This window comes from Suillus clintonianus (assembly GCF_016758775.1).
Source record: "Suillus clintonianus strain FC179 chromosome Unknown DEU56scaffold_16, whole genome shotgun sequence".
NCBI classification, from domain to species: domain Eukaryota; kingdom Fungi; phylum Basidiomycota; class Agaricomycetes; order Boletales; family Suillaceae; genus Suillus; species Suillus clintonianus.
The window spans coordinates 108,703-132,912 of record NW_024539240.1 but is presented as its reverse complement, the minus strand read 5'-3'; the positions used below and the strand labels follow the sequence as shown (position 1 = coordinate 132,912).

Genomic DNA, 24,210 nt, shown 5'->3' with positions numbered 1-24,210 from the left:
CTTCTGCTACAGCAACATAGGAAGGCGTGATTTCATGAGAGCTCATAGCCTGACAGCCACAAGGCTGACTGGAATACTTACCTCCTGGGCTGGTTCTCCTGGGCGTGAGGCAAATGTCTAACTCCTACCCGCAGGAACATGTGGCATCGGAGATGGACTACCAAGGGGGACATCTGATAGCTGCGCTGACATGCGTTCGGATTATTTAAAATGAATAAGGAGCGGGAGGGTCGCTGAAGAGTCAGACTGTGTACCTACTTAGTAAGACCGTTGAATCTGTCCAGGGATCAGGCACTATCTGACACGGCGCCCAGTGTGGAAAGCAAATATAATATACGAAAATTCCTTACGTGCAAAGATTCGGAGGCTAGGCAATACCGAGGGCCCTTGAAGATACATTGATCAGGACTTAAAGACACTCCAGGTGTTAGCTCGGTTCCCTTAAACAGCCGACACCGTGTATTGGTACCTTCGCACTCTTCGTTGTACACAGAGCTCGGATTCACGAAAACGTCCTTACGTACTGCCACAGACCCCTTGCCCGAATTCTCAGTTTCGCAAACTACCCTCGACGGACTACTTCGTGGATGACTCATTGAACGGTCTAAGACCTAGTCAACAGCATATCTTTCCGTCCAGAGGCTAGAGTGTCCATACCTGAAGGGAGTTGAGTATTGAGTGACAAAAATTTGAAGGTGCATGTCACGTCGAGGGTCGATGTAATTGCCCTTGAGTTAATTCTAGCGCTTTCCTGTGAGCTGTGTGACATATCTGTGTGATCTTGAGCCTTGCGCGCTGCAACGGTTGGCTCGGGGTTTTCATTTTCACTTTGGCCGCTTTCCCCTTTCTATTGCGCATACCGAGTGCATGGCGGTTGTCCTGCCAAGTGAATGAAGGGTCCCAGGGTAAAATTCCGGTGCACTGAACAAGTGAAAGCTTGAGAAATCATCGTAAATAGATGTCCTTGATGCAGGGCGCATGGTACTTAGTAGCATGTGGAATTCGAGCGCAGGGCATCCATAGCCTGAGGTTGTTGTGCATTGTTTGTTGACCGGCTTCGCCGCCTGAAGTTCATCCGGGCCTCAAAATTCATGCATTCATGACTCTAGAGCCTAGGCTACTGTTAATATAGGTACGCCGTGCTTGTCGTATCACCGTGTCTTGACAGCTGTTTTCGTCAGGTCTTAGAGTCTCCGAAAGCTGAATCTTTCCATCCTGGGCCGCGTCATCACTGTACCCCCCTCCGGTGAAGGCGTAAACATGTTCCAAATGGCACGGCTCGTGAGAGTCGCCTCAAAGGCTCTTAATAACAAGGCATTCAACTAGTAACGTTCTGGCCAGTCGTCAAACACGTGGTCTGCATAAGGTGCAAATGACTTGCTGTTTGGAAGCTGTGATGATTGCATATCATCTATGCGCCGAACCAGTACTTCTGAACGAAGATGCAAGCTGTTCCTACCACTAGTGCGTCGCAGATGCCCAGAGCTTCACTCTTCGATAGACTCGGATCCATACCTCTTGATGCCCCAGATTTTGATGCTTTGACATCGCTTCTTCCTCCTCCTTCTTGTAATATTTCACATCATCATATTTCACCCATTAGACTCACCAGATTATCACAACAAGCTACGACTGATACTTTTTAAGGCGGTCCCTCGAGGAAGCTTCAGCAGCAGCCCAAGCCAAAGTTGCAACTCCATAGCACGCGTTTGAAGGACACAAGAGGGTGATTCGGGATTTCGTGTTCTTGCACGACGACATCCACATTGTCTGAGGACGGCACGATGCGGAAGTGGAACTGCGACACTGGACGTCTTGTCGAGGAACCCTGGTACTAGTATGGCAAGGGTAACAGGATATGTGCGCTGGCGCTTTCACCGGACGGTAACACGATTGCGTGCGGGAGGATGGAAGCGTTCAGTGGCGGGATACCGATGGGAATATAATCCCGCGTGTTTGGACAGGTCATATAAGCTACTATTAGTATAGGCGACCCGTGCTTGTCATGTCACCCTATCCTAACAGTTGCTTGCGTGGTCTTGGTCTCTGGAAGTTGGGCCTTTCCGTCGCCGCGTCATGGCTGTGCCCTCCTGATTTCTGAAGGCGTAGCATGTCTCTGTCTGAGAGGTTGCTTTAGTCTACTGATTACGAAAAACGGTGCAACTTGTTACGTTCACCCATGGTAGCCACCATGTGCTTGCAGCGCCCAAGACTGCAGGCAGAGTCCAGACCTCAGGCCTCAGCTTCTCTCCCACGCCGACTCGGAGACACAGGACTTGCATAAGACCCATTCTTACTTTGTTATCGATCTCCACATCGATCATCATCGAGGATAGTGGATTTATCTTGCAAGAGTCGACACCATCCCAAGTTGAAGGTGCGGCCCTCGCTTGTTTCGCCCGGTTTTTTTAGCTACTAGTACTAAACAACCTGTTCCTTGGATCATGCTTGATCGTGTTTTACTGTTTATTGGAGATGCTCGTTTATCGTTTTGCTAATACACTTCCAGGATCCCAATTCTATTCTACTAGCATCACAGATCGTTGCTCATACGAAAATGACCCGTCCGAGTCGAAAGCGTCGATCAGCTGCGAATGATCGTGCGCATGCTGGTGTTGATGCCAGTCAAACTATAGGCGCGAGTGATCATAGGACAAGAGGATCTACTTCCCACACGGATGGGTTGGTATCTGTCTCTTCTTATGCTCTCTCGCAGCCGAATAGTATTGTGGCCTCCTCGGGCGGCCATGACGTACCAGACAATGCAGGCCAGCAAGCTAAAACTTCTGTCGCTTCTGCATGGTCGAAGCCATTGCAGTTTGGTAATATACAAGGCAGTTGGAGCGGTGATCTTCCAACGCAATGGGTCAACGATCAATTCGCTCTGCAAAAGCGCTTCACGGGGGCTCCTCCCCCCAACTTGAAGAAAAAAGACGCGGTGACGAAGATGCCAGTCCGTCAGTTTACGCAACAACACCTGCACAAGATGGACCCAGCGATTGTTCAGGGCGGCTGTGTCGTACACGACCATGCAGGCCAGCAAGTCAAAACTTCTGTCGCTTCTACATCGTCGACGCCATCGCGCTTCACGGGGGCTCCTCACCCCTCCAACTTGAAGAAAGACGCGGTGACGAAGATGCCAGTCCAAATCCATCAGTCTACGCAACAACGCCCGCAAAAGATGGACCCACCGGTTGTTCAGGGCGGACGTGACCTACTCAACCATGCAGGCCAGCAAGCTAAAACTTCTGTCGCTTCTACATCGTCGAAGCCATCGCGCTTCACGGGGGCTCCTCACCCCTCCAACTTGAAGAAAGACGCGGTGACGAAGAAGCCAATCCATCAGTCTACGCAACAACGCCCGCAAAAGATGAAACAACCGATTGTTCAGGGCGGACGTGTCGTACACGACCATGCAGGCCAGCAAGCTAAAACTTCTGTCGCTTCTACATCGTCGAAGCCATCGCGCTTCACGGGGGCTCCTCACCCCTCTAACTTGAAGAAAGACGCGGTGACGAAAATGCCAATCCAACAGTCTACGCAACAACGCCCGCAAAAGATAGGCCCACAGATTGTTGGCGGCTGTGTCGTACACGACCATGCAGGCCAGCAAGTTAAAACTTCTGTCGCTTCTACATCGTCGAAGCCATCGCGCTTCACGGGGGCTCCTCACCCCTCCAACTTGAAGAAAAACGCGGCGATGAAAACGCCAATCCAAATCCATCAGTCTACGCAACAACGCCCGCAAAAGATGGACCCACCGATTGTTCAGGGCGGACGTGACCTACTCGACCATGCAGGCCAGCAAGCTGAAACTTCTGTCGCTTCTGCATGGTCGAAGCCATTGCGCTTCACGGAGGCTCCTCGCCCCTCCAACTTGAAGAAAGACACGGTGACGAAGATGCCAATCCGTCAGACTACGCAACAACCCCCGCGAAGGATGGACCAGCCGATTGCTCAGGCGAAGCCCGCGCCCAAGACGAGCAAGAAGACTGAGAAGAAGAAGAAGAAGAAACCATTCTACAAAGAGATGAAGAAGGAGTTTAGAGGACCGACGTACTGGAAGAAGAAAGCGCAAGAGGATGAAGGCTTATTACATAGGGCCCGGGGAATCTGGAAAAATATGGTAGGAAGAAAGGCAGCTGGTAAGTGCTGAACTTCCCCTTCGCGTATGATTTGACATTGTTACATCCTGCTCAGAGTACATGCGAAGGAGGACGGCCAAGAAGCTTAAGGGCAAACGGCGTGTCTCACGCAAATGGATGATGAAGAAGGAGATGAAGAAGGAGAACCAAAATCGACGGGCACATCAGAAGAAGCATTCAAAACGTAGAGTGTTCATAAAGTTAAATCAAGTGTATAAAACCAAGCTTCGGGTTGGTAAGTGCTACATTTTCCTAGATCGCGTCGTTTCTACATCGCCGTTTCCTAGAGTGGAGGCGAGAGATCAGCAAAGAATTGGAGAAGGCTAAGAGAGAACAAGCAATTCTCGAGAGCGCAGATCGAAACGAATCATATCAAACAAGTGGTGCAGGTCGTTTTTCATTATATCTCTATGTGTTCACGTTGTATGTTTCAGGACCCAAGGAAACAGGGGAAACCATTTGAAAGGCCGGTCCCTCACGGAAGGAGGCGAAGAAAGTATGCAAAGCGAATGAAAAAAAAGATAGACAAGATGTTTGCAAGTCTAGGAGAGAACGAGTAGTTCCCAAGAGTGCAGGTGGAAGGCATGAATCATATCCTACAAATAGTGCGTGTCGTTTTTCACTTTGATATTTCCATGTGTTCACCCGGTGTATTTCAGGATCCGAGGAAACCAGTGGAAAGGCCCAGAAGGAGAAGAAGAAATTCCGCAGAGTGAATGAAGATGTGAGGCTAGTAAGTGATAATGCCCGGTTTTCGGATCTAGTTGTTTGCTCATCGAGCGAAAAAATGTAGATGATAAGAGACTCCCTGTTTACGAAGAGTGGCATCAAGATGTGAAGAATATATAGGCGCTTTAGGCTCAGAGCTCTGAAGTAAACAATGGATTGACGCTAGATGCTATGTTAAAAGCTGCATGTAACCGTGTTATAACTTGGTTTCTAACGAGAACCCCATGGCGGACGTTCGCTGTCATTTTTGGTGGAGAAAGAGTCGGTGCTTGAAGCAAATACGGGATCACGAGAACGGGTGGTCACATAGATCTAGATCGGAACTGAAAATAACTTGGTGGGTGCTAAAGTGCATGAAGAGGCGCCAGATGCCGTTGAAGATCATGTTCGTGCCCTATAAAACGGTTTACCATACTAGCATGGGTGGAATGGAATAACCGTGGCTGCTCTTAACATCATGGTTTACGGTTGCAAGAGCTCACATAAACTCACCAGGGAAACGGAAAGGCAAGGAACCAGTGTTAGCACCGCCTCATGGAAGCCGTGCCTACGGTAGTACTAAGATGTCCCGCCTTGCCGACGTCCCACCACGCGCGTGAGACCTGCAGACCGAACAGTGAGTGTTGGTCGATCATTTCCCCTATGTGATCTAACAGCGTTGAAAGCAGTCTGAAATTTAATGCAGCCACGTACGGCGATGACTTTCGAATCCGTTGCAAAGCCGATCCTCGAGAGGGCTTCACCACCAACGCAATCTAACTTATCCAAGAGACCGATTCCGAAGCACAAGTTTAAGGGACATGAGAAACCTATCGAGACTTTAATCTACCTGCACGACAACGTCTACATCGTGAGTGGTTCGTTGGACGGCACGATGCGCAAATGGAATCGCAACACGGGACTCAGTGTTGGGGAACCATGGAGAGGAAATGGCGGAAACATTTGGACACTGGCGCTTTCACCAGATGGAAAGACAATTGCGTGCGGGAGACAGAATGGAAGTATCCAGCGATGGAACACAGATGGAGAGATGATGGAAGGTGTGTGGATGGGTCATAGCAAGGCGGTGCGGTCGCTGTCGTGGTCTCCGAACGGAGACCATATTGCCAGTGGCTCGAATGATGGCAAAATCCTCGTTCGAAAAGCAGACAGTGGTGAAGTCGAAGTGGGTCCGATCGAGACAAAGCAAGATGAAGTGTTTGCTCTTGCGTATTCGCCTTCTGGCAGCAAGATTGCATCAGGTGGATGGAACCACACGATTTGCATATGGGATAGCAAAACCGGGGAGCTCGTCGTGGGCCCAATGAAAGACCTGACGAACAGCGCATGGTCGGTGGTTTGGTCAGTGGTTTGGTCATTGGATAGCAGCAAACTATATTCTGCATCCAATGAATTCGCACGGGTTTTCGACAGCGAATCAGGTGAACTACTCCATTCCTTCAAGCACGGCAATTCACTCTACTCTATCGCGCTTTCACCTACAGCCAATGTGCTAGCCTGCGTGGGCGTCGAAGGCATTGCACAGCTATGGGACACAGAGTCCCATAAACCACTCGGTCAGCCTTTTGGTGAGGAGGATTGCACCATCCCTGTATGTGTGTCTTTCTCTCAAGATGGAACACACCTGGCATATGGAGGAACCGGAAAGACAATTACTCTCTGGATGGTAAAAGACATAGCTCCTGAGCTTGCACAAGGTGATACACAAGCTACTCGACCCGAGTCCCCATCGTCACTTTCCCGGGCCCTCGAGGTCAGCACTCTTACAATCGACTGCCTTGCTTGCCTTGCTCACAAAACTTTCGCAGGTCGATGCTACAAGGGGTGATGGCATTACAGACGAGGAACACAATAATCTATATGATAACTTCTTCCAGGTAAACTCGTGTTTTGTACAAGGCAGTACCACTGACAAGTACTTGTAGTCTTCTGAGCCATCTTTTCCATCAGCACCATCTGGTTTCCGTCTCCAATACCTCTTTTCAGCTCGCTTTTTGAACGTCCTCATTCCTTCTCGACGTCGCCTGCCATCAAACAAATCGCAAGAACACCACAAGCGTACTTCCTTCGCGCGTCTTGCTCGTACACATAGTCCCATATCTACAACCACGCCCACCCAGCCAATTGCAGGAGAAGAAGACGAGGAAAATGATGAATCCAGCGTAAGTCATCTCTTTCCTCTAGCGCGCTTTCACCTCACTGTGGGTTGTCAGTGTTCAGTCAACGCTCTCGAACAGAACAAGGATACAGGCGTAAAAGAACCTCCTGCCAATGCACAGATCCCTCCGCATGATGCTATTATTTCCTCCGCCAAGCTCGACAGCAGAGACAGTGGCAACTTCTGGACACGGCTAATGCATGCTCGAGTGAAGAATCCTACTTCCTCCACAACAAATACACGATCTAATGCTGTTGGCGTGTCTGCCGTGCGTGGGTTCCAGGTGGGCTTTAGTTCTCTCTTCTAGTCGTTCTTACAATGGATTCTGAAACACCAGAGATACGTCGCACGGGAGCCAAAAAAACACAAGACAAAATTATCGGCAGTGACGAGCGGCACTCCTGTTGCTCCTGTGCATGCAAGTTCCTTGTCACAGGCGGGCCCATCTTCCCAGGTTGGTCCTGCACAGACGGGCACTGCATCATCGCAGATAGTGACTGGACAGTCAGGGCCATCATCACACGCTATGACTGGCCACAGCAATTATTCCTCAGATTCACATTCAATCATCGAAGGCTCCTGTATGAGGTTCCTCGACAAGATATGTTTTCCTCGTGGTCATTATTATCAGGATTCGTAGCGCGAGCATGGGGCATGTCTATTTATTTGTATTGTTGTGAGCTTTACCTACTTTCTTCGTTTGCTCTTATAAACTGTTTTTTCGCTGCTTATTTGACGACTCAGCTCGTTCTGCTTTCGTAATGCTATTTATGTTCCCCGACTCTCCAGAGGAGGGATTTTACGGTCATGATCGGTCGTTCGTTCTATTAAACTCGTACAGTCCGTGTGTCTTTTTCGGATGTCGGACTGGGAAATGCCATTTTGGTTGGTTTGCGGAATCGGCATGTCTTGAAAGACATCGTGATCTTAGATTGGGTGGAGCATCTCAGATTGGTGGATTGAAACTTTGTTTGTCCAGCTTCCTTCGTTGCAGTTAGACTGTGACCATTTTCACTTACAGCGTGTTTTGCAGCCTCTTTCTCGTAATGAGATTCGAGAGTATTTGTCGCGTCTGAATATATTTCCGTCGGCAGGAGAAAAAGGTCGAAATAAACATTCTTCCTTTCTCGCGTGGGCCGAATTCGAGCTCTGCCAACCTGATGAGTTGCTCGTTTCACTTTCTTCTTTATGTGACGAGCAGGACTTGTCTACTCCTCCTCGTTTGATTCTAATCAACAGATTTCTTGATAGGCTCGATGGTCTGAGACTGCCTGTTCCGATAGTTGCTGATCCTTTGTATCCGTGGTGGGTTTCCTGCGTTCCGCAGCATCTGATCTGTTGATATTCAGACTCAGTCGCCTTTCAATTTCGCGTCTCCGTGAGCTACTGACAAAATTCCATCCCGATTGTCGTCCTTTGGTGTTAGGAGGTGTTAGGTCAGTTGAAAAGGCCTTATGCAAAAGCAGTGCGATTTGGATTTTTTCCGCTGTATTGTGGATTTTGTTCCCTATATTCACTCTGAGTTCTCGTGTTTTCGGGACAAAAAAAAGGCAGACAAGAATTTCAGAAAGGGTACGTATGATGAGTCGTTATCTGTATTCAATAATGAGAGAAAATACAAAAAAGGGGAGGGTTTCAGAGAGCCACGAAAATTCTCAAGACAAAATCGACAACGAAGGAGAGTCGGGGACTGGCGCCCGCGCCCTTACGATATTATAATATCTTTGTTACTTTGCTCTGTACAGTATTGTTGATGTACCTGTTTCGAGGATCGCATACTTTCCACTGTATCGACATGCCACGATTTAATCCAGCAAGCAGCTTAACCTTTGTAAGCAAGCGGTTGTTTGGATCCAAAGGTTTTGTCAAACAAAACTGCACACTGCAGTAGTACCAGCCCCCTCAATGTTGGCCATTACTCCGTGTAAGTACTCGTGATTCCATGCTGCAAGTATTGTTGTTCAAGCTTGTTTCTCCACACACATGACACTTTGATGCATGTCACAAGTCTGTGATCAATGCGACATCTGTTGTACAACTTGTTATATGACTTAATTCACGACTAGCACGACCTCATACACGGGTCCAATATTTTGAAAACTCGCCCATCTCACCAGCCTGTGGCCGAGGGAGAGAACGGCAGACCACGGGTGAGTACTATATATTTGAATGTTGCTGCTCAGCTTTTGAAATTGATTTACCAGATGCCTTGCAGATTTTATACACAGTGCTCAACCATCACACATCGACAACTTAGGAGAGATGGAACGCGAAGCGGAATACGTCTGCCACTGACTCGGACCTGGTCAAGACACTGATTCAGCGGACGAGTACTCGGCAGATTCGAGGTATGTCTTGCTTAATTCAAGTTCCACAACGACTTTAAAGAGACTATCACTGATTGCGTTGAATTTATGGCTCGCATGGACTCGTGATGGAGCACCTTTCCTCTCAGCTGGTACCTACTAGGCGGAGACCTCAATAGACTAGCCATCCTAACGACGAGAAGTCTTGGACCTATTGTCCCTTTCTGCTCATGCAGCTCCCTTTCCCGGATCCCTGTGCCAATTTCTCCTGATTCGCGCATTGAAAGCACTCTCGAGGTAGCCGGTCACGCAGTCTGAAACCCAGCTCTTGGTAGTGCGCATGGTCTTCTTCGAGGAGAACTTGATGTTTGATGGGAACGTGGCCAAGCAGGAGGTGGGCGGCCCGGTTTGTGGTGTTGTGACCACTGACAAGGGTGCACAACCGGACACCGCATGGGGTCTCGGGGTGTTGATTGGGGATAGGATGGTGATGCGTTGATGACTCGATTCTGGCGTTGAATTTCAAGCTACTACTTTCTGTATACATACCACATATTCCCCTCTACTTTGGTGATACTTTCCAGCGTGCGTGTGACTGGCAACTGCATGTTATTTCATAGTGCCTCGGGGTCAATTAAGGATTAGCTCACTGCCATGCGTTCTCACAGTCAATAAGGCCCATATAACGTTACATCATGTAAAATCGACCGAGTAGCAGATCTCTTTGTCACATCCACCATCTCTTATCGCTCTCGACTCTTATTTTGTGTAAAACCGTGCTCGACCTCTCGTTCAATTGTCTGTCAAGCACGTTGTTGTTTTCTCGACCAGGGTCATGCTCAACGAAGAGGCTGAGTCAAGCACGTCGGCAATACAGAGAGAAGTGTTAGACTCACCAGCGCGTGCTACACCTCTTCGAGCGGGAGAAAATAAACCACCACCATATGGTGCACAGCACCGCCAGGACGCTCTGTGGAAAGGTGATCAACAGCCTTGTGATACCCACTGGTTTACTTAACAAGAAGCAGGCGGGAATGAAGCACTCCCTCCTGAGTGGAAACAGCATAAGATGTTGGATGGTGGAACATTTTATCACGACGACACACTTCTCTTGTCTTCATCAAATCGACCTTTACCAGGAGTACGACTAGGTGAGCGAAGAAAGTCCCACTATGAGCGAGAAACTCATGGATGAACATAGATTATGCCGGACAACTTGTTGTTGCCGGATGCGAATGGCACATCTCACCACTCGGTCAGTCCTACTTCGTCAACCACAATACACGGTCAACATCATGGAAGAAACCAGCACGAGAACGTCCAGCAGGGAGCCTGGCGCCAAAGTGCATTATGGAGGGTCACTCCAGGTGCATATGGAGCCTTGCCTGCCTGGGCACCAGTTGTAATGTGAATGTGCTGAGTGCGTCGGAAGACTGTTCAATTCGCCAGTGGAAAAGAGACGGGGAGCCAGTAGGAAAGCCTTTGAATAGCCCTGGGGCACGGATAGGCTCAATGGCGCTATCTCCGGATGAAAAGATGGTCGTGAGTGGAAGTGTAGATGGCAGACTACGGCTGTGGAATATAAAGAAGGGCAGTGTGATTGGCGACCCATGGGAGGGGCACAATGATCAAGTGAGGTGCCTTGATTGGTCTCACAATGCCCTGGAGATAGCAAGTGGGTCGAACGATGGCACCATACGACGCTGGAACCCGGATACTGGCCTGCAAATAGCACCACCGATAGACACTCATCACGGTTGGGTTCATGCCATCAAATACTCTTCACAAGGTGACAAATTTGCCAGCGGCGGTCAGGACAAGATGATTCGCGTGTGGTCGAAGGATGGGCAGCTGCTCGTCGAGATCGAGGGACATGAGTACTCTGTGACATCGTTGTGTTGGTCCAAGGACGGCACACATATCTTCTCCGCGTCATACGATGCCACTGTCCGACAATGGCGGTCAATTGATGGGGAGGAGCTCATTGTTCTTCGGGGTCATACCAATCCTGTCAGATTCCTCTGTCTGGCTCCTGATGAAAGCCACCTTGTTAGCGCATCAAATGACTGCTCCGTTCGCATTTGGGACCTAAAGACCAATCAGCCAGTCGGACACCCACTCTTGCATGACGACGAAGTCGTCGCTCTTGCCATGTTCCCCGATGGAAAATACTTTGCCAGTGCTGGAAAAGATGCCAAAGTCTATGTTTGGAGCGTAGAAGCTGCGCTCGAACAGCAGGTGGTGACCAAGTTAGTGTGTGCATGTACATTGTGTTTTAACGTATTTGGGCTTATTTAGGGTATGAATGACAATGCAAAGCTCGACGGGAAGTTGAAGGCAAGCCAGTTCTGCTTCTCTTTCACACTTGATCTCACTTCTTTACTACCTATAGGGACCTCCAGCCCGACCAAGAGATGTGCGCCAGTCTGTTTCAAACGACCTTAACCTTCGCTCAATTGTTTTATAGAACTTTCCCTCACGTCCGATCGTCTCCGAACAGCATGCGAACAGCAAAGGCTCGGCGAAATATGTCAGTGTAGCTTTTCGTTCATGAGCTCTTTCTCACTGCGTGACGCTGATACAGGGTAATGACTTCTTCGGCAACAATACAAACCATGCAGCTCCACCTGCGAGCACATCAAATCCCCTGCATTGGCGCCGTTTGCTTGACTACATAGGCTTTGGCGCTCGACCTGCAAATGCACCTCAGCTAATACCCCGCGAGCCACGAAATTGGAATTTTAAATTATTTACTGTAGGGATTTCCAGACGCACCGTCGATGTAGCTGCTGCTCGCGATGAAGATGTGAGTGGCTCGTCATTGCTCCTCTGATATCATCGACAAAAATTGCAGAGGTATGGCATTGTCGTTGAATCTGACGCGGAAGCCGCTGCAGCTATGCAACGTACAAGTAGCAAAGAGACCAACGGTTCGAAGCAACGAGGTCAACCTGCGCCTCAGACACAAGGGTCTGAAGAACGGCCGACACAATCACAAGCCTCAACTGGTGGAATGGGAGACGTTTCTTGTGAATTTAAGTGCTGCGGATTTTCCTTTGGTTGTCGTCGCTCCGCTTCGCATATGCAGTCATGAGGACGTTTGACCAAGGAACTCTCTGGGATTCGATATTTTTTCTCTCGTACGTGTTTACATATTATGCCTAACTTATGCTGTCCCATGTGCATGCACATGGTATGTACTATATTGATAGATCACGCTATGCAACCATCCCATGCCTGTTGCGTGCCTGACCACCTCCATGCCAGGGCGGCCGTTCAGGTTCTATACGTCACAAATCTTATTTCTCTGGTCTGCCTGTCGACACTAAACAAATCACAACACATAACACAGCATTATGCGAATGTATATACACACAGTATGGCTCGAGCTCTAGACATCTGATTTCAAGGCCGGGCTGTAGCAGCCTGCAACACACCAAGAATGGAGCTTTATTGATGCAAAGGGACCGGGGAAAGAGTATTCTAAATTGTAAAGTAAGATATAGAACTCAGATACAAAACACACGCAGCCCCACGTCCTGGTGCAAAGAGTGCATGAATACAAGCCCCAAAAGCTAACTGTGTCGAACTTTATAATAATTGTGGCCATCATGAGTGGTGATACACGAGATACAGCACAAGCGTCGTAAGCAACTAATGGATAGGAAGGCGATCACGACGAGAACATTGGACCATTGAAATACTTGAAACAAAAGTCAGCAGTCTAAGGCTCGTTCATCGTCAATCTTACACAAACCACTTGACAGACTTCGTTGTTACTTCCTATTGCACATATTTAGTGTTGTGTGAAGCCCAGTCGGCTAGTCAGAATTCTACCGACAGGTCCACGCCGCCATCTCATGCGTTTTTGAGCCACTCATCGTCTAGTAGTTCCAAGGCCGTAGGTCGTGCGTGGGGATCAATAGTTAAACACTTCCGAATAAAGGCAGCAGCAGAGGATATATCCTTCTCGCCCATAACCTTATATGCTCGGAGACAACTTTCCATTGATTGAGGGATCAGATTATGAACGCGGAGTGATCCTTTGAAAGCATTTCAAATCCGCCAGCTGATAGATGCAGGCGCGAAACCTTACCTTGTTCGTCAAAGAAATCAGCCCTGCGTTGGCATCGTTCTAAAAAGCTAGGTGGGAAAGGACCAATATGTTCAAGGATTCTCTGAAGATGGAGATTCTCCATGCTGATGGAAGGGGACTCCGAGAGTAGAATCATAGGTGCACCAGTCAGGTATTCGAAAGCCTAGATGGTCATCTGTGATGGCACCAAGCACAATTAAACTATATCTTACCAAACACCCCATGGACCATATGTCGATGGGTGTAGACCACTCATGTCCAAGAATAACTTCTGGTGCGCGAAGGAGACCGATTTGAGCCAGTCCCGCTAGGGGCTCTTTGGCGGGAAGTGCTATTTCACAACGGGAAGGATGAGAAATCATTGTCGAAATGTCAGGTCACTAACCGTGACCAAAATCAATCAAGCAAACCTTGAGGTTGCTCGCATCTTCTCGAAGACCGAGATTGGGGAGTGGCTGCGTCTTGACTGTGATGATAGGATCAGGAGATAAAGTGGGTTCGAAACGAGGTTCATATGTGGCGGATGGCGTTTCTTGAAGGACGCGAGTTATGGCTTCATCTTCGTAGTCTACACAAACTAGAACGTTGTCTGGTTTCACATCTTAAAGATCAGGTCGTCAGTTACGGGCTTTGGTACTGAACAGAGCTGGAACATATACCTGTGTGTACGAAGCCGCACTCGCGGTGAAGGTAGTCCAGAGCAAGAAGTGTCTGTTTGACTATACGTTTAGCGACAGCAAGAGGGAATACACGCTTGTTAGGTTGCAGCCTGCCGAGACGGTGCATGTTCTCTCCCAGAATGTTGGTGACGAGGCATATGTGAGGACCGTGTCGGCTCTTATCAGTGAGCACTTCGTAGAGATTAAGGCAGTGTTGGTAGCCGGGGTGATCAGGATTAGCCGTTTTGATGGTCCTAAGCGAGTCCACCTCACATAAAAATCCTCGCACCACACCTGCAGTTGCGTTGACTGTAAGAACCTTGACGGCAACATATTTCGCTGGATATGCGTTTCTGAAATGACCGTGATCCTGATGAGCAGACTCGACGGGAAACAAAAAGATGTACTTACCCCAGGGTGCGTGCGAGCCAGACACTGGAATGACCGGCCCATCCAAGCTTTCTCACAATCTCAAGCTTTCCTTCTCCTAACTGCTGTCCCAAGGTGATGGGGTAATATCCGAAACCTTTCTCAGGCGAGAGCGCAAGTGGCTCTTCGTCAAACACAAATTGTCCCCCGTCGTCTTTGTCGTTGATCTCAGGCTGTACACGGACCGGCAAATCGTTCCAAGTTCTTTGAACATCGCGAGCTAGTGATGTAGACGTGGAAGTAAAGCGAGGAATAGTACGATGTATGGTCTTCCGTAGAGCGCAACGAAGTGAGTTAGCTACGACAAACATCACCTGAAGTCGGTGAATCTTGATGAGTCTCGTAGTTTTCTCGCATACTTAAGGAGATATATGCATACAATAAATAATAAACAAGGGCCCATGAGTGACTCATACTTACGTTACGACTCGGATCCAATCATATTAAACGCGTTCTAACGCAATCGCTCTGGATTCGAAACTACAGTCAAAAGCTGTGTGCTAATGGGTACGAGTTTTGACTCATTTGAACAACAAATGGGCGCCCAGTGGAGGGATAGAAGTACTAGTGCCCACAGAAAAACAGATAACACATACGGAGCTGTAGAGTAGCTCGCCATCCTGCCCGTCACTTTCTTGTGGCGCATCAAAACATTCGGCGGGTGAAAATTTCCTAGGTCTTTATAAAGCGTCTCAAGAGATAGGATGATCCAATTAATATTGGACGTGTATCTGTGCGCACACAACGCGTCACGCGTAGGCACGCCCACTATGAGCGTTCGTATGCATGGCCACTGCTGATCGATGATCTGCGCAATTTCTTACGAGTCATTGATTAAATCTAGTCACTTGAGGAAATCATCAATTATGTGGTCCAATTCCGGAGCGGATGCTGACAAGAATATGAGATCACAAAAAAGAGTCGCACATTGGTGGAGTTTCATATCTCGCGAGGCGACATTCCACTGAGATCCCATATGATGTATTCTGCGAAGATCGCACTGGCTGGTAGGATGAACCAAAACGCCTGGAGAACAACTTCGGAAACGAGTCACCCACCCCTAGACACAGCACACGGCGCACGCTCACCGTTAACTTGGGGCCTCGGGCTGCACAACGACACACACGGTGGCTAGATGTAGAATCCAACAGAAGGATACCTAATTTCCCTCTTCAGCGCTGCTTGATTCTCTGCATCCTCCAAACCCAATAATTGCCTCGCATACGAGGTCTCATAATCGGCACGTATAGGACTCGGACTACAAACCAGAAGCAGGATATAGATGTTGGTGCATAATACGTACCATAGGGATGAGGATGGTAACCCATGACAAGCTGACTTGTTCATTCCGAGTGCACATATCCTGGAGAGCCGAGGTACTTATTGGTTTTTGCAGTGTTCGAGGTCTTTCTTGTGAGATGCATCTGCTTGCTTGAAAGTAGTGTCACAATGGGCCCGATGGCAAATTTGCAACAGTTGTTTGGAATCAAAGGCTTTGCCAAACAAAGCTGCACAGCCCCCTCCATCAATGGAACGGTTCAACCAAGTCACAACAAGTACTTTCACGGCGGCGCACGCTGGGCGAAGCTACATTCATTGTGCATGTACGACTATTAGTATGTGTCACTTACATGATGATCTATTTCATCACTGAAAACCCTGACGTTCGAAGCTTGTGTCTGTGCTTCCACATTCTTACTTTACCAATGTGCGGCTGTTCTGCGGACTGCGAACGAGGGTATACGTGCCGTTCGAAGACAGCATGGAATCGGCCGAATGACCATGAAGTTTGTGCGTGGGCAACGTGATTTGCATACGGGAACTGGCCATGATGAGAGAGAAATGGCTGTATCACATCAGTCGAAAAAACTTCAAAATCTCAACTGTGAGGGTTGCGGTAAATTTTTCTTATTCCTTGGCATTCAGCGCGTATCATTCCCGTCTATCGTTAAAGTTTGTCCCGCGAACCACAGCGGCCAACTCGGAAGGAATTTCATACATGCCTTCGCGTTTCAGTTCATTATTCGGTAGAACCAGTTCTGCGTCATCAACCAACTCCTCAAGTAAGTTAGTACTCACCTGCGTATCTCAGGCTTTATGATCCGAACTCTTTTTGAATCAGATCTCAGCACCGATGATATAGTAATATCGTTCAGTAGCAAGTAATATCAAGACTTCGGACTTGGCTAGCAAGACACTCTAAGACCTCGTGGCACGGATATTGCACCCTCCAATCATTGCACCTAACCAACCTCAGGTAAGCCAGTCCTTGGCATTGCATTCGCATGCACTTCTTATCTCCACTCCACTAAGCATCCAAGTCCGTTCCCAGACTATCGCCTAATCCAGCGTCTCTTCGGCTTTTGTCTCAACGTTCACCTCAACGGGGCTACAGAACAACGGAGCCACTACCCCCGTACAAGTAGAACCCCGTTTCATTCCTTCCAACCCGCGGCATCACTTCTCACCCCCATCTCAGATAAGCTACAGCGGCCTGAACGTGTAAATGGACCAAGAGTTTAAAGTGTTTGCACCAATCGGAGATCGGGAAGACGCGCCGGGTTTGAGGATGACGCATCTTATTACGCAACAGTGTCGAAGACACACGCAGAAAGATGCACAGGGTACGTGCTCGATGTTTTGTACTCGCCTTTATCGCAATACTCCAGTATCCCACAACCTTCTTTCACTGTATTGATTATCATTTATCCCCATTCTCTTCGCCGAAAATGATGTGTGTTTACGTGACTGATAGCAGCTGCCAGAGTCATATTTAGAAACTATGGCAATTTTAGCCCCTCATTCACGATCGCGAGATATACGCGAGGTTGAGAGCGACAAAACCCATACGTTTAGATGATGTTAATTCATCCGAATAACCTTATATCCGGGAGGCCGCTTCACCTTCACATCCTGGCAGGTGTCGTTTACGTGCTATGTCGTTCGTATGTGCGGTCCGTACACCAATGGTTCTGTTCTTTGTGCGTGGACACCATACTAAGGTCTTCGAACAGGGATCGTTGTTGTGCTATTGGACTCGGCTGGGAACTTGAAAGCTCAGACCAAAGCTGCAACACAAACCCAACTTGAACATGTAACCGGCGATGCTCGAATACGGCAGGAGAAGTAAATTCGTACATCCTTCGGAATCCGGAGCAGATTCGCCAGTAATCCTGTCGGCGCAATCTCCGATAACTTGGCTAGCCAGTCTAGGATCACCTTCACGCAAGGTGCGTACACGTACTCGGTACATACCGGTATCACACTATTTTTCGGAGAGCGTAAGATTACCTTGCAAGTGGCCCCTTTGATTGTATAAGAAGTAATCGATCTTGGGACAGAGGCTCAAAGTTCTGCTGCTTCGTCTTTTTCAATCTGTGACTCATGGCTATTCCAATCGTGGCAAACACGCCTTCTGTGTCTGAACACAAAACGCTACGCCAAAATTCTGATGTTGATGCGTCCACAGACGCAAATGATATCATTGACATTGAACATGTTACAGTCAACGACGATCCCCGTCAGTGGATTCGTACAAGAAAAGTGCGTGTATAGCATTTGCACTCTGTGACTAACCTGACGCTGTACCATCTGTAGACGATAACTTTGTGCATTGTGTCGCTGGCTACAATGGTGTCTGCGTTAGCTTCTAACATTCAAAATCGTTCGTGATATGTCTTTTCCTCATGAGTTTTTAATGATATCGTCTCGCAGCCTCGAACTTTCTGATACAGGAAGATCTACATGCAACAAGTAGCCAGATAAGCTGGACATTAGCGGCGTTCCAACTCGTACAAGGGAACTTTCCGCTATTATGGAGCGCTGTCAGTGAGATAAAAGGCCGGAAGGTTGGTCCAGGTTTACCCTTCTTAATCTGCTTGATGAATGTGGATCTCGTTTATCATAGCCTGTCTATTTGGTGGCTTCCGTTATATTCGTGATAGGAAATGCTGCGTTGGCGCTCTCAAAGACTATCGAGGTAATGATAGGTATGCGAGCACTTCAAGCTGCCGGGTAAGCATCCACCCAAAAAGCTTGAACACTATTGACTTCCCCACCTGAAGTTCATGCGCTGTCATGGCTATTTCGGCTGCGACCTTGGCCGATATCTACGAGCCTCGTGAGCGTGGTACCATGATGGGCATCTTCTATGCTGCACCTCTATTAGGACCCGCACTCGGCCCTATACTTGGCGGTTCGTTGTCACAAGCCTTCAGCTGGCGTGCAAGTTTCTACTTTCTGCTTATCTGTGGAGGAGTCGTCTTCTTGTCCTTCCTCATCCTGTTCAAGGACACATACCGACGTGAACGAAGCCTCTCGTATCGCTCTGCTTTACAACGATCTCTTACCTCCAGAGAACCCGTTCGGAGTTCCAGCGAGTCTACCATTGCCGGGAATGAGCCCAGTAAGGACCAAACATTGGTCAAGGATACCGAGAAGCAGCTCTATAGCTCAGCAGTGGCTTCTACACCGGGGCTAGACAATGTCAGGCTGTCAATAAGGGACATAAACCCCTTTCCACCATACTTTCGAATTCTGTCGCGAAAGAATAACGTTTTAATTCTTATAGCTAATGGTGAGTGAAGTGCTGGCCTCCTATACACGGTGTTAGTGACACCATTTTGGGATAAGGACTCGTCTTCGGTTTTAGCTATTGCCTTTCATATACGTGCGCCCGCACTCTCGCCAACGTATATGATTATAACGCGTTTAGCGTTGGCTTGGTCTTGCTTTGCTTGGGCCTAGGTGAGATCTTCGCAATCTGGATTGGGGCAGAAGACTGATTTCCTGTGAAGGAAGCATCGCTGGGAGTGTGATTGGTGGGCGTTGGTCTGACCGGGTGCTTGCGAAGATGATGGAAGCGAACGGAGGAAAGTGGTATGCAGAAGTGAACCTTTTTTTCTACTCCTGCATCGAAACTCTTGACTGATGTCTTCCGAAGATGCGCTTGGAAAGCTCGACACTGGCGATGCTGTGGCTACCTCCGTCTGTCATCGGTTATGCTTGGGTGTGTGAAAAGCAAGTCAATGTCGCCGTCATTTGCATCATGCTCGCTCTTATTGGATTCACCTCCATGTCAGTAGATCAGTCATTGATTGTCGTTGTTGCCCTAACCTCTACTTCTAGATGGATGTATACTGGTACATTGGCATACCTCGTTGATGCCAACCCTGGTCGCTCATGTACAGCGGTGGCAACAAACAGCTCGTTCCGAGGATCCTTGGCTTTTGCTTCGGTGATGATTGCTATACCGCTTCAAGTGAGTTTCCCTGATATCTGATTTATTTCACAAATGCTGATGCTAGCCCACTCTCCGTGCAGAATGCTTTAGGAGATGGGGGATTGTATACTGTGTGGGCTGGGATCTTGGTTGTAACGGAGTTATTGGTTATATTGGTGCTGCGTAAGGGAGAATCGTGGCGTAGGGAAAGTGAGGAGCGTGAGCTGAATACTAAGTGAATGTATCCGTATTTTGTACTACACTCATATGATAAAACAGGTACAAAGGCAGCTTTTGAAAGCATGGTGGGCGACAAATTGCTGCTCACCTTCTGTGTAAGTTTTAGACGCACGCAAATTAAATGTCGATAAGATGCACAAGCTGTGGTTTCCGCGTAAGGTGAAGACGACTGTGGAATCCATTGCGTGCTTTCACTTTCTTAATATGTGGGATCAATAATAATAATTACTTATCTTGCTTCGTTATTCAGGTAACAATAGACAAGCTTACTGGTGATGCGTTCGGTTTGTCCACAAGGAAACGCGAAGAGACCGCGAAAGTGATGGCACATTTTGAGAGCCGATCTCCGTGATTGGCGAAGAGATAGCGCAGTCTCAGCACAGACCGTTATTCCCCACGTTACAGCCTGCTGCTCACAAATGCGCTGCACGCGTACTTGACAGCTGATGATGACTCTTGCGTCGAAAGATGTGTTGTCTGTAGCGGGAAGCGTGGTGATTTGTGGTGGAAAGGTTAGCGTGATTCAGGCATCTCATGCTTTTCTTAGGACACTCGATCACGTTGTGCGGATTGGTGATATCTAAGTGTCCAGTGGGAAGTGAGCCCATGGCGTTGTGATAACTTCAAGTTTAAACTTTGCTCCCAAATTGTGCCCGGCTAGTATTATGCATTCCTCCGCTCTTGATTTCCCGATTCGCTTGAAGCAGGGTCTTCCATTGACACGCCCAGAGACGTGCCTATCCACATCTTGGATCCCAAACGCTCACCACAGCGGTCGCTCGCTCGTCATCTTATATGTTGTTGTGCTTGCCTTTTCTCACTCTTCCCTCCTGCAAACCCTCTCTCAACATCAATGCAAACTTGTATATCGTGTATTTTACAGGTTATGAGTGGTAGGTCACTCAGTAACGCATGGGCTTCATGAGATAAGCCCTCAAATCAGCGCACCTGGCAGTGTAAATAGCGGTGTAGGTTAAGCGGAGTAGAGTCTTGACAGCGTGACATGAACAACTCATCATTCCCATAATATGCCGGTGTGCTGCGCGTTATGGCCGCATCAGTCATTCAAAGACTGTGCAGACGCTTGATGTTCCATAACTGGCGTTATCGTGGCAGCGGGAGTATTTGAGCTGGCGTGAAAAGAAAGTACCATCGACGTTTGAACGAAAGCCCTATCGCATTGCCTGGAAAAACGTGTGCTCGGGTTGACGATTGATTAAGATGCGACTAAGAAAGGGAGTCAGTGCATGCGTGTGGACAGGAAAAACAATCGTGGCATTTGATTGGACAGAGTGAGCAGAGACATCCGTCATTCCAACCAACATCAAGATTTGCATTTGTTCATCCTTCCTTCCTTCCTTCCTGGACAGACGAGCAGACGCGCATAGTGTTCCGCGGTCACACGCGAGATGGGCCTGGAGCGAACATGAAACTGATGGGACAATCAGAAGACACAGCCCAGTACGAAAAGAGTATACTGTACAAACATCAGAAGCTCAGTGTACTCACCTTTAGTGCCCAATTCCACTCTATTTTTAACCCATTTATTGACATCTTAGGCTTGCCTAATGTCGACAGTACTTTTCCATGGCATACTAACATGATCAGAACGGCATGCAATGAAAACCGACATCATCCAGCCAATGATTGCATCACTGTTTACAGCCGAAATGCTGTAAAATATTCGGCTGTAAACATCGACCGTCACATGAACCTGTTAATTAGTACCACCCTGTGGAATTCATATTTAACCACTCACCCACATAGCCAGCTTGCTACCAGACAAAAGATAGTAGACAACCTGGTGAGGACTGGCAAACTGTCGCGCCCATGATTGATCACTAACTGCGTCAGAGTTAAATTGATTCACCAGACTCCTTACGATAACAAGCTATGGCTGCTAGATTCCTCGCAAGGCGGGCTAATAGCAAGGATATTCCAACCGCAACGCAATCCAACAGACCAACTTCAAAGTACAGATTTGAGGGCCATGAGAATGCTGTTGAAGGATTTGTCTTCTTGCACGACAACATCCACATCGTGAGTGGTTCTTGGGACGGCACGATGCGGAAGTGGAACTGCGACACAGGACTTGTTGTCGGGGAACCGTGGAGAGGCGAGGGCGGAGGTATATATGCACTGGCACTTTCCCCAGACGGCAAGACAATTGCGTGCGGGAGGGAGGACGGAAGCGTTGAGCGGTGGAACACCGATGGGGAGATGATGGAAGGTGTTTGGACCGGTCATGGCGACAGGGTGCAATCACTCTCATGGTCTCCCAGTGGAAGGCATATTGCCAGTGGGTCGCACGATGAAATAATTCTGATTCGAGACGCAGAAAGTGGAGAAGTGGAGGTGGACCCGATTGACACGAAGCAGATCCATGTGTTTGCTCTTGCGTACTCACCTTCTGGCGACAGAATTGCATCAGGCGGAGAGACGTTTGGCAAAACAATTTGCATATGGGACAGCACAACAGGCAGCCTTGTTGTCACTATCAAAGGCCTGGGCATGGGTAGTACTGTGACCTCTTTGGTGTGGTCGCCGGACAACAGCAAACTCTACTCAGCTGCCTCCGACAAATTCACACGCGTTTTTGATAGCACCTCGGGCAAACTACTCCATCGCTTCAAGCACTGTAACACCGTGAATTCTGTCGCACTTTCGCCCCACAACAATGTTCTAGCGTGTGTAGGCGAATGGAACGTTGCGCAGCTATGGGACGCAGAATCCCATCAGCCACTCGGCCAACCATTTTGCCAGTCCCAAAGACAATATTTCGAACGTTTTTATTGTGTGACGTTCTCTCGAGACGGGAGATACGTAGCATATGGCGGAGACTATGGGGAACTTACGCTCTGGACGGTAGATGACATAGCTCCCGAGCCTACATTGCCCATACTTCCACAAGGTCAACTTGGAGCTGTACAACAGGAAACTCGACCGCAGACCAATCTACAGCGCGAAATTGGACCCGATCCAGAGCATGAAAATCGACCCGATTCTCCAATATCATCTTGCCTTGACGTCAGTAATTACACTTGACTATGCAATTGCCTCACCACGCTCACAAGTCCATCACAGGCTGATGCTACAGGGGGTGGAGGTATAATGGAGGACATGCGCGATGACCCATACAATAATTTTTTCATGGTAAACTCGTGTTTGTCCTGCAAAGGGCCCAGTGCTGATATTAATCCTTGTAGTCGTCCCAAACATCTCTTCCTGCCGCGACATCCAGTCCCACCCAGCCTCACAACCCGTTCTCTGCTCGGCGGTTCTGGAACATGATCTCCCGACATTACCTGCCAACAAATGAGTCCGATCCATTGCGAGAACGCCCCAAGCGAAAGTTCTTGGCGCGCCGTGCTCGCTCAAACTCCCCATTACAGCCTGAACAAACCACACCCAACCAACCAGCGCTTGATGGGAAGGCCCAAGCAGTAGAAAACGACGAAGAAGATGAAAGAGATGATGTAGGTTTTTTCTCGGCTCTCGCAGACTATGGCCTCATTGTAAATCTTCAGCTCGGCGTCAGTAAATCAGAAAAGGATAAAGGAAAGCAACGAGATGAATCTTTTGTTAATGCACAGAGCCCACCACCTGATGATCACGCTGCTAAATTCGAGAGCGCAGAAAATTGCAGCCTTTGGAAACGGCTATTGCGCACTCGAAGGAAGAATCCCACATCCGTTAACATGGCCCCAGCAATGAAACGTCCTGAGGTCGTTGAGGTATATGCCGTGCGCGGGTTCCAGGTAAGCTGCAGTTACATCTTCTCAACAATTGTATCCTTACTAGAGATGGAATTTACAGGGATATGTCGCAATGACACCGAAACGCAGGAGAGGGTCATCATCGGCAACATTCAGTACTCCTCAGCTTGGCGCAGCTCACACAGGCGGCTCGTCACAGTCGAGTCCATCCTCCCCAACTGGTGTCGCACAGGCCGGTACATTGTTGCAAGCTTCGTCGTGGCAGGAAGGGCCGTCATTTCCAGCAATAGCGGGACGCAAAACTCAATATGTGCGAGCTGTTGGAGGTTCATCATCGTACACGTCACCATCACGCTTTGGCACCTATCACGCTGATCATGACTCAGATTCGGATTCAATCCAAGGTTCCTGTCATAAGTTCCTCGACAAAATCTGTTACCCCCGCGGACGCTTCCACAACGATTCTTAGCGCGAGCATGTCGTCTGGATTTCTATCTGAGTTTGACCTCCT

At 48.5% G+C, this 24,210-nt stretch overlaps 5 protein-coding genes across 5 annotated transcripts; 3 read left to right on the top strand and 2 right to left on the bottom strand.

Annotated features, from left to right (window-relative positions):
* Window positions 1–5,571: 5,571 nt before the first annotated feature.
* On the top strand, window positions 5,572–7,672 carry DEU56DRAFT_909919 (WD40-repeat-containing domain protein; the record flags this gene model as incomplete). The annotated part of the gene is made up of 5 exons (XM_041357134.1): window positions 5,572–6,627; window positions 6,683–6,751; window positions 6,800–7,036; window positions 7,088–7,315; window positions 7,370–7,672. 5 exons carry the CDS (start codon window positions 5,572–5,574, stop codon window positions 7,670–7,672), a joined length of 1,893 nt encoding a protein of 630 aa, XP_041211320.1.
* A 5,363-nt stretch (window positions 7,673–13,035) lies between these two features.
* Window positions 13,036–14,875, bottom strand: DEU56DRAFT_786958 (kinase-like domain-containing protein). The gene is made up of 7 exons (XM_041352394.1): window positions 14,505–14,875; window positions 14,094–14,446; window positions 13,820–14,035; window positions 13,647–13,765; window positions 13,435–13,597; window positions 13,176–13,381; window positions 13,036–13,121 (listed from the first exon to the last, which is right to left on the bottom strand). Exons 1-6 carry the CDS (start codon window positions 14,831–14,833, stop codon window positions 13,197–13,199), a joined length of 1,365 nt encoding a protein of 454 aa, XP_041211319.1. The 5' UTR covers window positions 14,834–14,875; the 3' UTR covers window positions 13,036–13,121; window positions 13,176–13,196.
* Window positions 14,876–15,473: 598 nt separating this feature from the next.
* On the bottom strand, window positions 15,474–15,934 carry DEU56DRAFT_786956 (uncharacterized protein). Its single transcript, XM_041352393.1, has one exon. The coding sequence runs from the start codon at window positions 15,867–15,869 to the stop codon at window positions 15,654–15,656; it is 216 nt and encodes a 71-aa protein (XP_041211318.1). The 5' UTR covers window positions 15,870–15,934; the 3' UTR covers window positions 15,474–15,653.
* Window positions 15,935–17,674: 1,740 nt separating this feature from the next.
* Window positions 17,675–19,994, top strand: DEU56DRAFT_167512 (vacuolar DHA amino acid exporter). Its single transcript, XM_041344866.1, has 10 exons — window positions 17,675–18,065; window positions 18,120–18,186; window positions 18,237–18,370; window positions 18,430–18,536; window positions 18,587–19,098; window positions 19,155–19,268; window positions 19,319–19,410; window positions 19,465–19,598; window positions 19,650–19,782; window positions 19,845–19,994. Exons 1-10 carry the CDS (start codon window positions 17,907–17,909, stop codon window positions 19,980–19,982), a joined length of 1,590 nt encoding a protein of 529 aa, XP_041211317.1. The 5' UTR covers window positions 17,675–17,906; the 3' UTR covers window positions 19,983–19,994.
* Window positions 19,995–21,876: 1,882 nt separating this feature from the next.
* Window positions 21,877–24,168, top strand: DEU56DRAFT_978715 (WD40-repeat-containing domain protein; the record flags this gene model as incomplete). Its single annotated transcript, XM_041359715.1, has 5 exons — window positions 21,877–23,010; window positions 23,068–23,136; window positions 23,190–23,459; window positions 23,511–23,741; window positions 23,800–24,168. 5 exons carry the CDS (start codon window positions 21,877–21,879, stop codon window positions 24,166–24,168), a joined length of 2,073 nt encoding a protein of 690 aa, XP_041211316.1.
* Window positions 24,169–24,210: the final 42 nt, after the last annotated feature.

What these genes read in the sequence shown, in the direction of transcription:
- DEU56DRAFT_786958 (XM_041352394.1), bottom strand. Translation starts at nt 14,833, where the DNA reads ATGTTTGTCGTAGCTAACTCACTTCGTTGCGCTCTACGGAAGACCATA. An exon ending in GTGCGGCTTCGTACACACAG is followed by an intron (nt 14,036 to 14,093) that starts GTATATGTTCCA and finishes CTGATCTTTAAG; the next exon opens with ATGTGAAACCAGACAACGTT. An exon ending in TATGGTCCATGGGGTGTTTG is followed by an intron (nt 13,598 to 13,646) that starts GTAAGATATAGT and finishes ATGACCATCTAG; the next exon opens with GCTTTCGAATACCTGACTGG.
- DEU56DRAFT_786956 (XM_041352393.1), bottom strand. Translation starts at nt 15,869, where the DNA reads ATGAACAAGTCAGCTTGTCATGGGTTACCATCCTCATCCCTATGGTAC.
- DEU56DRAFT_167512 (XM_041344866.1), top strand. Translation starts at nt 17,907, where the DNA reads ATGGCTATTCCAATCGTGGCAAACACGCCTTCTGTGTCTGAACACAAA. An exon ending in AGCTTCTAACATTCAAAATC is followed by an intron (nt 18,187 to 18,236) that starts GTTCGTGATATG and finishes ATCGTCTCGCAG; the next exon opens with CCTCGAACTTTCTGATACAG. An exon ending in CTTATTGGATTCACCTCCAT is followed by an intron (nt 19,599 to 19,649) that starts GTCAGTAGATCA and finishes CTCTACTTCTAG; the next exon opens with ATGGATGTATACTGGTACAT.